Genomic DNA, 12785 nt, shown 5'->3' with positions numbered 1-12785 from the left:
GCACGATTAGACTTAAAAACAAACAAACAAACAAACAAACAAACAAATAAATAAATAAATAAATAAATATATATATCCATATATATATATGTGTGACAGATATTGTTATTGTACATATCTCTCTGTGATTCGTTTTGTGATTTTATTGAACAGGCAAATATATCTTGTCCAATGGCACCGATATAACTACAATTACGTTTTACTCGTAATTACGTATATATGTATGTATGTATGTAATAGATACACACGTACACTATAGAAACCGTCGATGATCTTTAGAAAAAAAATATCGTGCCTTTCTTTTTATACGAATCGTTCAAGACTCTAAATAAGTTCGTCAGTTTCATCTAATCGTGCTGGTTTCACAAAAATATGCGTCTTGTCGCACAATCGTGTATGTTGCTTTAATGAATGAGAGGAAACTGTAAAAATGAAAAAAAAAAGAAAGAAAAAGAAAATCCGAAAAAGAACGATATACACACACACATATATATATATTATATGTATGTATGTATGTATGTATAGAATGTCATTAAAATCGATTATGTATAAATTTCATTTTTTCTTTTTTCTTTTTTGTTTCTTTTTTTTTTCATTAATCGTTAAGCTCTTTTTCGTGATTTTCTTCTTTTTTTTGATCGGACGGATATGCGACAAATTATACGATATTATCTTTCACCGTGTGATTAGATCACTCTCTAATGGGAAATCTAATAAAGCTGAAATTTCATCGACATCGTTCTGTCAATATATTTCAAACAATAATAATTCGAAATAAAAAAGCGATCTATGTCGGATTCGTTTTTGTAAACTTCGAATTAAATTTAATTGAACATATGTATTTGTATATTGTTTATTATTTTATGGAATACGCGCTTAGTTTATTAAATCAAAAACTGAAACTTTGTATGCTAGAGTAATTTTTAGACCAATTAAAACATCGTTGATCAGTCATATCGAACGTATATATAATTTTGTAAATTGTTACTATAATATCATTTGTCTTGTTGTAGATAATTTTTATTCAATTTATATATATATTTGCAATTTTTCGGAATTTTTAATAACGATTTCGATAATGATTTTAATTTTAAATTATAAATATAGCCGAGATGAAATGCATTAATTTTTGCATGTAATAATCGATCAAAGTTTGTATGTGTGTGTGTGCGTGCGTGTGCGTGCGCGCTTTTTTTTCTACATCAATACGATTTCTGCTAAAAATCGAAAAGGCGAGTTATATAAAAATGTTTTATTTGAGACATGTGAATTTATCGATATATACAATACACGGATATAACAAAAAAAAGTTTGATTCAACGAAAGAAACTCCTTCTTGCGTCCTTATCTCGAACGAACCGATCGATCGATCGATCGAGATTGTTGTAACTCGACTTTAAATGGGGACATTGTAAGTGATATGAATCATTAAAATAAAAAATTTACGATTATGGTAACGAATGAATGTTTGTTATAAAGAGTTATTCGCGTGACCGACTCTTTTTACACGCAAACATAAAATTATTTACCTGATATTCATATCTCCTTTCGTTTTAAAATAATTATAGTATATATATATATATATATATATATATATATATATATATATATATATATATAATAAAAAACCGACGAAAGATTATTCAAATTCAGTTTAACGCAGCAACTCAATCGCGAAGTAGTCCCGAAGTGATCCCGTTTGATTTAGAGAAAACATTATATTTCGAATAAATTATGAAGATATTAAATTCAATTAGAGGAAGATGGAAGTTCGTTGGAAAGTTTGGTGCGTCGAAACGTTTAAGAAATTTCTCTATTAATAAAAATAAAATGATCGATTCGTTCCTCGAAAGCATCAATACAAATTATACGAACAATATACGTTTTTATCAACATCCAGTAGAGAAGTATGGATCATTGAAATTATTTTGCGTGTATATTCGAGTGTTTTATCTTTTATTTTATTTTAATTACCATACATTTGTTAAAATCATTTGACTAATATTGAAAAATATCTATGTTTCATAGAATCATCTGGTTAATTGTTTATATAATAGCGATAATCAGTATGTCATTTATAATATTTGACATGACTTTGGAATATCAAGATAGTCCAACAGTAACTACCGTCGAAACCAATAAATATCCGATACAAGAAATTAATTATCCGGCTATATCTATTTGTAATATCAATAAAATTAGTTTATCGTACGCTATCGATCTCGCGGAAGAACTGTACGTATTCAATTCTAATCATATAATTGAATAAATTATTTCATTATACAAATTATACAGCTTGGAGTTTAAAACCACAACGTATAATTTTAATTTGACCGTCGAAGAATTAACAAGTATGATAATTATCATGGGTAATTTTTATCATTTCGATATTAAAGAGGACGAATTGAAACAAGCATATTCGTTGCATACTATACTTGAACGTGGATATAATGGTTATAATGTTGAAAGAATAATGAAAAGGGTATTAAAAATTAATATAGCATGTTAAAACGAACATATTTTTGATATATATTTTTAAATTATATATCTATATATATATTTTAATTTTTATCATAGTTATTACCGAGATGTAGGTCGATTTTATGGCAGTGTTCTTGGAACGGTAAGGATCAAGATTGTAACGAAATATTTTTTCTAAAAAAAACGAGCGACGGCCATTGTTGTACATTTAATTCCGCACGACGCTTTAATGATTTCGACGAGTTAGTATTTTGATGTTCCTGCTGTAAAATTCAATCAAATATTAAAAAAAAATATATCTTTATATACAGCACAGATTCTTTTGTATTTGCATCTCAAACGGTAGAACGTTCGAAGGAAACTGGTTCAGAATATGGATTATCTGTTTTATTAAATCCTCTTTTGTATGATTATACTTACAAACTTCTTCCGATATTGGGTTTCAAGGTATGTTAATGAACAATATATATATTATATTATATACATATATTATATACATATAATAATATATTATAATATCTATAAATATATATGTATAATATATATATATAAATTAAAGATATTATTTTCTACAGATATTGATATATTCATCTTTTGATTATCCTAACACATTTAATGGCGGAGTACGAGAGATCTTTGTTCCTCCGAAAGTAGAAATGTTCTTGAATTTGAACGCATTTAGCTTTTATTCGATGCCAGTAAGTCGTGATAATAAATTAAAGATTTTGAATTAAAATAGATTCACTTTTATTACAGGACGTTATAGACTATGATATCAATCAAAGGGATTGCTTATTTAGCATGGAACAAGCCAAAAAATTCGGGGGATATTATTCGTACACGAATTGTATATCCCATTGTCGTACACTAGATATTATTTCCTTTTGTAAATGTATTCCTTTCTTTTATCTGGTTACTCCAGATATGGGTAAAACATGATTTATTAATAAATAGGAAATATTTAGATTAAAATAATCAAACGATCTAGATTTAAATTAATTCACTTGGACGTTCTTTCTTAGCTGACGTAAGAAATTGTAATCTCAAAGATTTACTATGTTTGAAGAAGTATAGAGGTTTGTAAAAAAAAATATATATATATATGTATAAATCATACATTTATAAATCATTAAAATTATTAAAAATTTTATCTTTATATTAAAGAGAGATGGTTACATCTGGAACCTAGATATGAAAAATTCATGGAACCATTTCATGAAACAAAACTTCCAGATGGATCTTGCTGTATAACTTGCAATTGTCTTCCATCTTGCGAGGACATCACATATACCGTATCTACCAGTGATATTCCATTAAATATTCCGTATCTATATTGGAATAGGTAAATATAAAGAAAAATGAAGGAATTACAAAATGTTTAGTTGAATGGATATCGGATTAATTCAAATACATTTTTTATATAAATATATATATATATAGGAAAAAAACTCGTATAAATAATCACAGCTTAGTACATATTTATTTTGGATCATCTGGTACAACGAGAATAAGACAAGATATGCTTTTGTATTGGTACGAACTCATGAGTAAGCGTTCTATACTTTTGAAAATATGCAATTCTTTATATCAATTTATTATTATTAATGTTATTATTATAATTATATATCAATTAATTTTCTTAGGTAATTATGGAGGCATCTGTAGTTTCTTTTTGGGCATTAGTATAATAAGTTTGATCGAAATGCTTTACTTTTTTATTACACGTCGTATCAAATCCGAACCACCACCAATAATGACAACTAATTCAGAAAATAATGTTAACATTAAAACAATTAATATCGAGCCTAGAGAATCGGAGAGAGCGATCTTGTATTGGAAAGAAATAAGTGGAGCAGTTTCTAAGGATATCGATCTAACGCCTCTATCATTGAATCGATAAATTTAACAAACAAATCAATGTTTAACATGGATCATCAGAATCAAAGTGATGTACGATGGTACATAGACACAGCGTTTTACTCCAAAGGAATATTTACTAAGAGATCTAATCTCTTGAGATTATATTTAAGTCATAGAGATAACAAACTCGTTGGCTATATATTTACCTGTTCAATCATAAAATTAGCAATCATTACGTTCTTCAAAATAGAAATAAAACAGTATCTATAAATTTACGAAAGAGTTATAGCTGTATATTGTTGATAGCGCGTATTAGAAATTTTAGAGTCAACGCTTGTGCTTGGGAAATAATTTACTTTGCAAACCAAATAGGTTGTTTTAAAAATTAGATCCAATATTAGAGCGAGTATTCTATACACATATCTTTAAGAAATTATTTCAGAAATATATATAATCTATTGAAATACGATAAGTAATGTAAGTATTTGAAAGTTTAGTTGGAATTAGAAAAGAAAAATTTTGAAAAAGCATTGAAATATGCAGCAATTCGCCCGGTAGTACTTACGCTATATAGTTATATATATATATATATAATTTAGTTACAGATTTTAAATATAATTCAGACATAATTTTCAATATATCGCAAGTACTACCGACCCAGGTCCCACCACGAGGAGGTTGCTGCATCTGGGGACCCACGGGCTAACGGGGGCTCTACTCTAAAATTCGCGTGACCGGCGTGATCAAATAATCGGCGTTCTATAAAACGAAGTCCCCGGTAGGACTTTTAATCGCGCGCGAACACTCCCGTGAGTGTTATAATAACGGTGACTCTACTCTAAATTCGCGTTCGCGACGTTTTACGCACTAACCGAGAATTCAGGCAGCTAACTGGAGGAGGGTCAGTCCACGCTTACGGATAGCAAACCATATTACTCGGCAGCACATAAACCGACACACGACCGGTCATTTATTCGTTTTAGCAATCAAACGGAGTCCTTTACCGTAGGACTTTTAATCGCGCCCGAGAACACCACGTCTGTGCCCGCCGACACAGGCGTGAGTGTTCTTCCTATCTTACCCGTATTCGCGTCTAGCAATCGATTATGAAACGAACCTTTCGACGATATATCGAAAACCGCGAAGAAGCGAAAGAGGAAAAGAAAACCGGAACATGCGCGCACGTGAAAACGATAGAACTCGGAAGAATAGACAGAAAGCATATCCGGAAGTTATAACGAACACATACACCTGTGAAAACGAAAGGAAATTGAAATGAAAAGATAGACATAGAAAAGAAAAGAAAGGAGAAAGTGAATTCGAGCGAAGTCAGAGTACCGAAATCGAGCTGGATTTTTTGGTACAGAAAGAAGGAGACCCGCACAGAAGCCCACGCCCAAGGGCCCATCCCAAGGGACCCACCCGAGAGAAACTATAATAATTAATCTCGAATAATTACTATATAGGTATGCGTTTCAATAAGTAGAAGTGACTGTGCATTTATTGCTGAATACACAGAAGATGTAAGATAGAATTTAAAGTGCACGTAGTCGATGGAAAAGATCATGGAAAAATGATAAAATATGCAGCCATTCGCTCGGAAATACTTGCAGCTTATTAGATTTCGATACATAACAAGTACTGCCGACCCAGGTCCCACCGCGTGGAGGTTGCTGCTTCTGGAGACCCGCGGACTACCGGTGACTCTACTCTTTACTACTTCTACTACTATCAAGAAAGCAAAGCAACGGGGCGACCTCCACTCCCGACGAATTCAAGCCTCCAAACGCTAAAATTGCAGCCCCATGCGTCTCCGCATTTGGGAACCGACTTACGCATAGCTCAACTATCCAACATCGGAAGCTTTGATCACCACTTGAGCACGACCGGTCGTGCTTTCGCGACAAACGCCGGAACCCAACATTGAATCCTACCGTACTCACAGATACTTACGCGAGTATTCCGGAAACACTCACGCGAGTATGTTGAGTACGTTGGAGCCAAGTTTGGACTTAATCGCGCCCGAGAACACCAACGCCTATGCCAGCCGACATAAGCGAGTGTCCTTCTATCTTGCCCGAACGGGAGAAAAGAAATCCTTCTACGCCTGAGGTAGAAAGACTCTTTAAACACCCGTATAAAAATCTAAATCCCTCGATGGTCCTTGGGCGATGAAACGATGGCTGCATCTGGAAAAAAACGGTCTAACGAGGATTCTACTCTAAAATCCGCGAACCGAGATGCCTTTCCGCTTCGGGAGCTTCGGGCTTCTCAGCAAACTGGAGATGTATAAAACCCCGCTTACAGATTGCTCCACCGTCCACACCGTCGGCTTCAGACATCTCGAGACACGACCGGTCGTGTCTATTTCGATTTAAAAAATCAAAGCGGAGTCCTCGGTAGGACTAAATCTCGCGACCGCTAACACCCAAGCGCGTGCCGGCCGTCACGCGCGTGAGTGTTTTCCCTATCGTTCGCGTACGGAAGCAAGGAGACATACCCTTCCTACATATAATAAAGATTATATGCAGAAAGGTTCCTTTAACTTCCGTGTAGAAATCCCAAGATGATCCGTTCCCTGATCACCTAATCTGAAACAGAAAAAGAATAAAAATAGAAAAGATAAACAAGTAAAAATTGCATGCAAAATTATATACAAAAAGCCATTTATATTCAATAACTTCCCTGTAAAAATATACTTTCACCATGGTAGATTCGTCGATGATCTAACCTGAAACAGAAAAAGAGAAAAAGGAGAAAAGAATAATATGATAAATAGAAATATATATAATTAATAGAAGTATATAAATAAATATAAATGCATATAATTAATAGAAATATATAGGATTAATAAATATATATAGCGGATATTAACGTATATAATTAATAGATAAACTAATAGTAATTAATATAATTAATAGATAAATTAATAGTATAATAATTCAATAAATCAACTTCACGATGATCGGTCCTTCGATGATGCATCTTTCTATCATTTAGCCAGAAACAGAGAAAGGATTAAATAAGAAGAGAAGAGAAGAGAAGTGAAGAAGACAAAGAAAAGAAGAAAAGCGGAGAAGAAACGAAAAAGAGAAAAAGAGCATTGAAAGATGCCGAAACGGCAGCCCGCCTAAAGGCCCACACCCGAGAGCCCCTCTCAAGGGTCCCACCCGATACTAACAATTAATAAAAGTTAATAAAAGTGATTCATGTAATAAATAAAAGTATATAACTAATGTAATTATCAAAAGTATACAATTAATAAGAGTATATAAGTAATGAAAGAAAATAAGGATAAATAAGAATGATAACTGACACAAGTATAACGGAACAGTTTTCTGTGCGTTCTTTTGGAAAATTAATTAAAAATTTTGTTATACTCAAATTTATTTATTCGTGGAAATATAATTACCAATTTAAAATGTAACAACTTAACGTTTAATTGAATTTAGACAAACGAGAGATATTGTAAAAATATAGAAATATGCAGCCATTCGCCCGGTAATACTTGCGTTTTATAATTATATGTAAAATTTAGTTACAAGCATTAAATATAATTAAGACATTCATTTCGAAATATCGCAAGTATTACCGACCCAGGTCCCACCGCTTGGAGGTTGCTGCATCTGGGGACCCACGAGCTAACGGGGGCTCTACTCTAAAATTCGCGTGACCGGCGTGATCAAATAATCGGCGTTCTATAAAACGAAGTCCCCGGTAGGACTTTTAATCGCGCGCAAACACTCCCGTGAGTGTTATAATAACGGTGACTCTACTCTAAATTCGCGTTCGCGACGTTTTACGCACTAACCGAGAATTCAGGCAGCTAACTGGAGGAGGGTCAGTCCACGCTTACGGATAGCAAACCATATTACTCGGCAGCACATAAACCGACACACGACCGGTCATTTATTCGTTTTAGCAATCAAACGGAGTCCTTTACCGTAGGACTTTTAATCGCGCCCGAGAACACCACGTCTGTGCCCGCCGACACAGGCGCGAGTGTTCTTCCTATCCTACCCGTATTCCGCGCGGATATAGCGAGATTCATGAAGAAGAGGAAAAGAAGAAGAGAAAGAGAAGAAATGGAGAAGAAAGAGAGAAGAGAAGAAAGCCAGAACGTGTGCACACGTGAAGAGGATGGAGGAAAAAAGAAAAGAAAGCAAAGAATATACGTAAGATGCAATGGAACACGTGCACGTGTGGAAAAGATGAAATTGGGAAGAAAAGATGGACATAGAAGATCGGTACACCCGACGAAAACCAGAGTACAAAAATCCAGCTCGATTCTTCGGTACAGAAAGAAGGAGACCCGCACAGAAGCCCACGCCCAAGGGCCCATCCCAAGGGACCCACCCGAGAGAAACCATAATAATTAATCTCGAATAATTACTATATAGGTATGCGTTTCAATAAGTAGAAGTGACTGTGCATTTATTGCTGAATACACAGAAGATGTAAGAAAGAATTGAAAGTGCACGTAGTCGATGGAAAAGATCTTGGAAAAATGATGAAATATGCAGCCATTCGCTCGGAAATACTTGCAGCCTATAAAATTCCGAGATAACACAAGTACTTCCGACCCAGGTCCCACCGCGAGGAGGTTGCTGCTTCTGAGGACCCACGGGCTAACGGAGACTCTACTCTAAAATCCGCGAACCGAGATGCCTTTCCGCTTCGGGAGCTTCGGGCTTCTCAGCAAACTGGAGATGTATAAAACCCCGCTTACAGATTGCTCCACCGTCCACACCGTCGGCTTCAGACATCTCGAGACACGACCGGTCGTGTCTATTTCGATTTAAAAAATCAAAGCGGAGTCCTCGGTAGGACTAAATCTCGCGACCGCTAACACCCAAGCGCGTGCCGGCCGTCACACGCGTGAGTGTTTTCCCTATCGTTCGCGTACGGAAGCAAGGAGACATACCCTTCCTGCATATAACAAACGTTATATGCAGAGAGGTTCCTTTAACTTCCGTGTAAAAATCCCACGATGATCCGTTCCCTGATCACCTAATCTGAAACAGAAAAAGAATAAAAGAAGAAAAGATAAACATGTAAAAATTATATGCAAAATTATATGCAAATATACAATTAAAATCAAATATATAATTAAACAATAATATGAATTAAAAAATAAATTAATAATTAAATAAAATGAAACAAAAAACAAATATATAATTAATACTTCCCTGTAAAAATTTAATTTTAACGATGACCGATCCCACGATCTAATCTGAAACAAATAAAACGTAAAAGAATTAGAGAAAGAGAAAAAGAAAAAGAGAAAGGAGAAGAATAAAAGATAAGAAACACGGAACGTGCTCGTGAGAAAGATAGAACTCAGAACAATGGATAAGCATCTAGAAGATCATTTCCTCAGATGAAAATCAGAGTACCATAAATCAGTTTAATTTTTCCTTAGTGAAAGAACGAATCCCGCCTAAGGCCCACACCCGAGGGCCCCTCCCAAGGGTCCCACCCGAGAAAAGATAAAGAAGTTAATCAATTATTTAAAATAATTGTTTAATCTAAAGTGTGCAGCTATGCGCTGGGTGATACTGGAATCCTGTTAGATATCCTTCCTGTAAAAGTGGAGAATATGCTATGTATTTAAATGTTCTTATCTCATCCCCGTGAGCATTTTCAGTGGCCCTCACAATTGCCATATTTTATACGTTTCGAAATTATTATTTTAATACAAAACTTAACTTTATAAAACTAAAATCACGGATTTAATTGAACTTTAGAAAAGAAAAATGCGAAAAATTTATTGCTTAACTTTAATGATAAGAATGTATAAAATACGCAAAAATTCTATTCGCGAACGCGTGGCAATGTGAGATGGAGAACGGAATGTTACGTCTTCTCAGTTTCTGAAAATTATATTATCATTATATAAGAGCATTTGAGTGACAACATGGTATAATGAAAATATGATTAAGAGCCATTCTCGAAGTGTTTTGTCGAACCTTCGAAAATAACTCAATAATCTAATAGTTGCCCTCTTGAGCCACAATTTGTGGGGGCCTCTTCGGCATATAGCCTCTTCTTTGCTTCGTGCCCTAACTACAACTACAAAACACGTTTAATAACTATCGTCACTACCGTCAAAAACTAAAAACAACCCTTATTCTAAGACGTGGAAGTAAACTAATACACCTAACGCAACTCTAAACCAAACCTGAAACGAAAAATTTGAAAGCATCGGAAGAGAAACGAGAATTAATATATTAATTGCTGAAAATCCTAAGCTAAAAATTGATTAAGTTACTCTATGTTCTACGCGTTATGATTCTACAAGTCTCTTTATCTTTCATAAACGACTCTACTTTACTTTATTCTTTCAAAAGCAATGACTCTATTGAGACTTTCTATTATTAATAAAGTTCATTCATTTTTATTTAAAAAGGTAATGAAAAATCATTGGACGCTCCTTCTTACAAGCGAGTACTCTAATTATTAGAAAATAAATTATACAATTTCGCTTGTAATCCAGAGACTATCCATCGCGAATGTCTTCTTGCTTATTCATTATTAAAATTCGCGAATATCGCGATACTTTATTAATTTCGCGAGAGAAAATTATTTAAAAATGCATTCAAATATTCACAACTTCAAATAATTATAATTAACGCGTTTAAGCAAGAAGACTCTATCCTGATCTAATAAATAAATCAAAAAATAAACCATTCACGAGTAAATCTCCGAAGAAATTTACTCGTGGTCACTCATTGCTCTTCTACTAATTAATTACAACCAATCACTCGTGTCGATTCGGACCTTTCGTCCTCGACATGACTGAGTGATCAGAGGGATTTAAAAATTAACTTACTACTTAAGAAGTTCTGCGATGGCTCCAAAACACTGGACCGCGATTTAGGTCGAAATTGAGGGTGGATGATTCGTAGTTGGTTGAAAATGAGGTAGGTCGACATCGACGTTGGTTGAGATCCTCTTCGGTGATGCACTGACTCTAATTCGCGGTAGTTATTTATTAACGAACGATCACTGAATTTATTTCGCGAAACTCTACCATATATTATAAATACAGTCTGTGCGACTGTTAAAAAAGCAAATAACTTTACGAACAAACACTGACTCTAACGACTGCATTGCGCGCAGTCTATGCAAAGACACTTTTGGTTTAAATCGCGAAACGCGAACGAACAAACACTGCTTCTACTTCGCGATATTTTTATTTTAGCGGTACAAACACTCGATTACTTCATTGCTACGCGCGCGATTGCAACGAGGTTCTGAAACATAAAAATAAAAACAAAATAATCGGTATCACTGTTATAATAAAAGGTTGTATAAATCATTCAACAAATATGTGATAGAGAAGTATACTTACTTTAAGTTTTCGTTAATATTCTCTCAAATGGCATTCTGCGAAAATTTCTAAGTCCACTCGTGGTGATAGATGGTTAAAGTTCCCCGAAAGTGCGAAAATTTCTAAGTCCACACTTGGAGATAGATTGTCAAAGTCTCTCGAAGGCGTGAAAATTTCTAAGTCCACTCATGGCGGAAGATTGTCAAAGTCCTCCGAAATTGTAGAATCTAAGTCTAAAACAAAAGAAATAGTATAGAATTATGAAAATACGAATGATAGAAAATATACTTGAGTGGACTCTTTGTTAATAATTCCTCGAATGGCATCTTGCAAAAATTTCTAAGTCCAGTCGTTGAGATAGATTGTCAAAGTCCCTCGAAAGTGTGAAAATTTCTAAGTTCATTCGTGGATACAAATTTTCTAAGTCCCCCGAAAGTGCGAAAATTTCTAAGTCCACTCGAGGAGATAGATTGTCAAAGTTCCACGAAAGTACGAAATTTTCTAAGTTCACTCGTCGAAGTCCAAAGTACAACTGAACTAGGAACTGTATAAGTCGGTCGAAGGTGCGACTTTGTTGTCATCAATTGAAGCCGATTATCCCCACTTCGAATTTAAGTCTCAAATCAAATAAACTGTTGTATATTTGAATTAACTGTTCGTTAATACTTGCACGAATGGCATCTGTGAAATTTTCTAAGTTCACTCGTCGAAGTCCAAAGCACAACTGAACTAGAAACTATAAATGTTGTTTCAAAGCCCGACTTTGTTGTCATCAATCGAAGCCGATTATCCCCACTTCGAATTTAAGTCTCAAATCAAATAAACTGTTGTATATTTGAATTAACTGTTCGTTAATACTTGCACGAATGGCATCTGTGAAATTTTCTAAGTTCACTCGTCGAAGTCCAAAGCACAACTGAACTAGAAACTATAAATGTTGTTTCAAAGCCCGACTTTGTTGTCATCAATCGAAGCCGATTATCCCCACTTCGAATTTAAGTCTCAAATCAAATAAACTGTTGTATATTTGAATTAACTGTTCGTTAATACTTGCACGAATGGCATCCGTGAAATTTTCTAAGTTCACTCGTCGAAGTCCAAAGCACGACTG

The 12785-nt window shown here is 34.3% G+C and overlaps 2 protein-coding genes across 14 annotated transcripts in view; both read left to right on the top strand.

The window, feature by feature from the left end:
- Nucleotides 1-1461, top strand: part of LOC127064454 (transient receptor potential cation channel trpm) — an 18176-nt gene extending 16715 nt beyond the window's left edge. For all 13 annotated transcript variants that reach the window (XM_050995523.1, XM_050995525.1, XM_050995529.1 and 10 more), the window contains one exon: nt 1-1461. This exon is cut by the window's left edge and continues 5461 nt beyond it. The gene's annotated coding sequence lies outside the window, so the exon portion shown is untranslated.
- Nucleotides 1462-1648: 187 nt separating this feature from the next.
- Nucleotides 1649-4564, top strand: LOC127064472 (sodium channel protein Nach-like). Its single transcript, XM_050995564.1, has 11 exons — nt 1649-1907; nt 2029-2235; nt 2296-2482; nt 2578-2723; nt 2793-2928; nt 3057-3179; nt 3238-3409; nt 3504-3557; nt 3646-3823; nt 3922-4028; nt 4125-4564. The coding sequence occupies exons 1-11, from the start codon at nt 1735-1737 to the stop codon at nt 4379-4381; spliced, it is 1740 nt and encodes a 579-aa protein (XP_050851521.1). The 5' UTR covers nt 1649-1734; the 3' UTR covers nt 4382-4564.
- Nucleotides 4565-12785: the final 8221 nt, after the last annotated feature.

The sequence above is a fragment of the Vespula vulgaris genome, chromosome 6 (genome assembly GCF_905475345.1).
Source record: "Vespula vulgaris chromosome 6, iyVesVulg1.1, whole genome shotgun sequence".
Classification (NCBI taxonomy): Eukaryota; Metazoa; Arthropoda; class Insecta; order Hymenoptera; family Vespidae; genus Vespula; species Vespula vulgaris.
The sequence above is the reverse complement of the archived record's forward strand: the minus strand, read 5'-3'. Positions and strand labels throughout refer to the sequence as shown.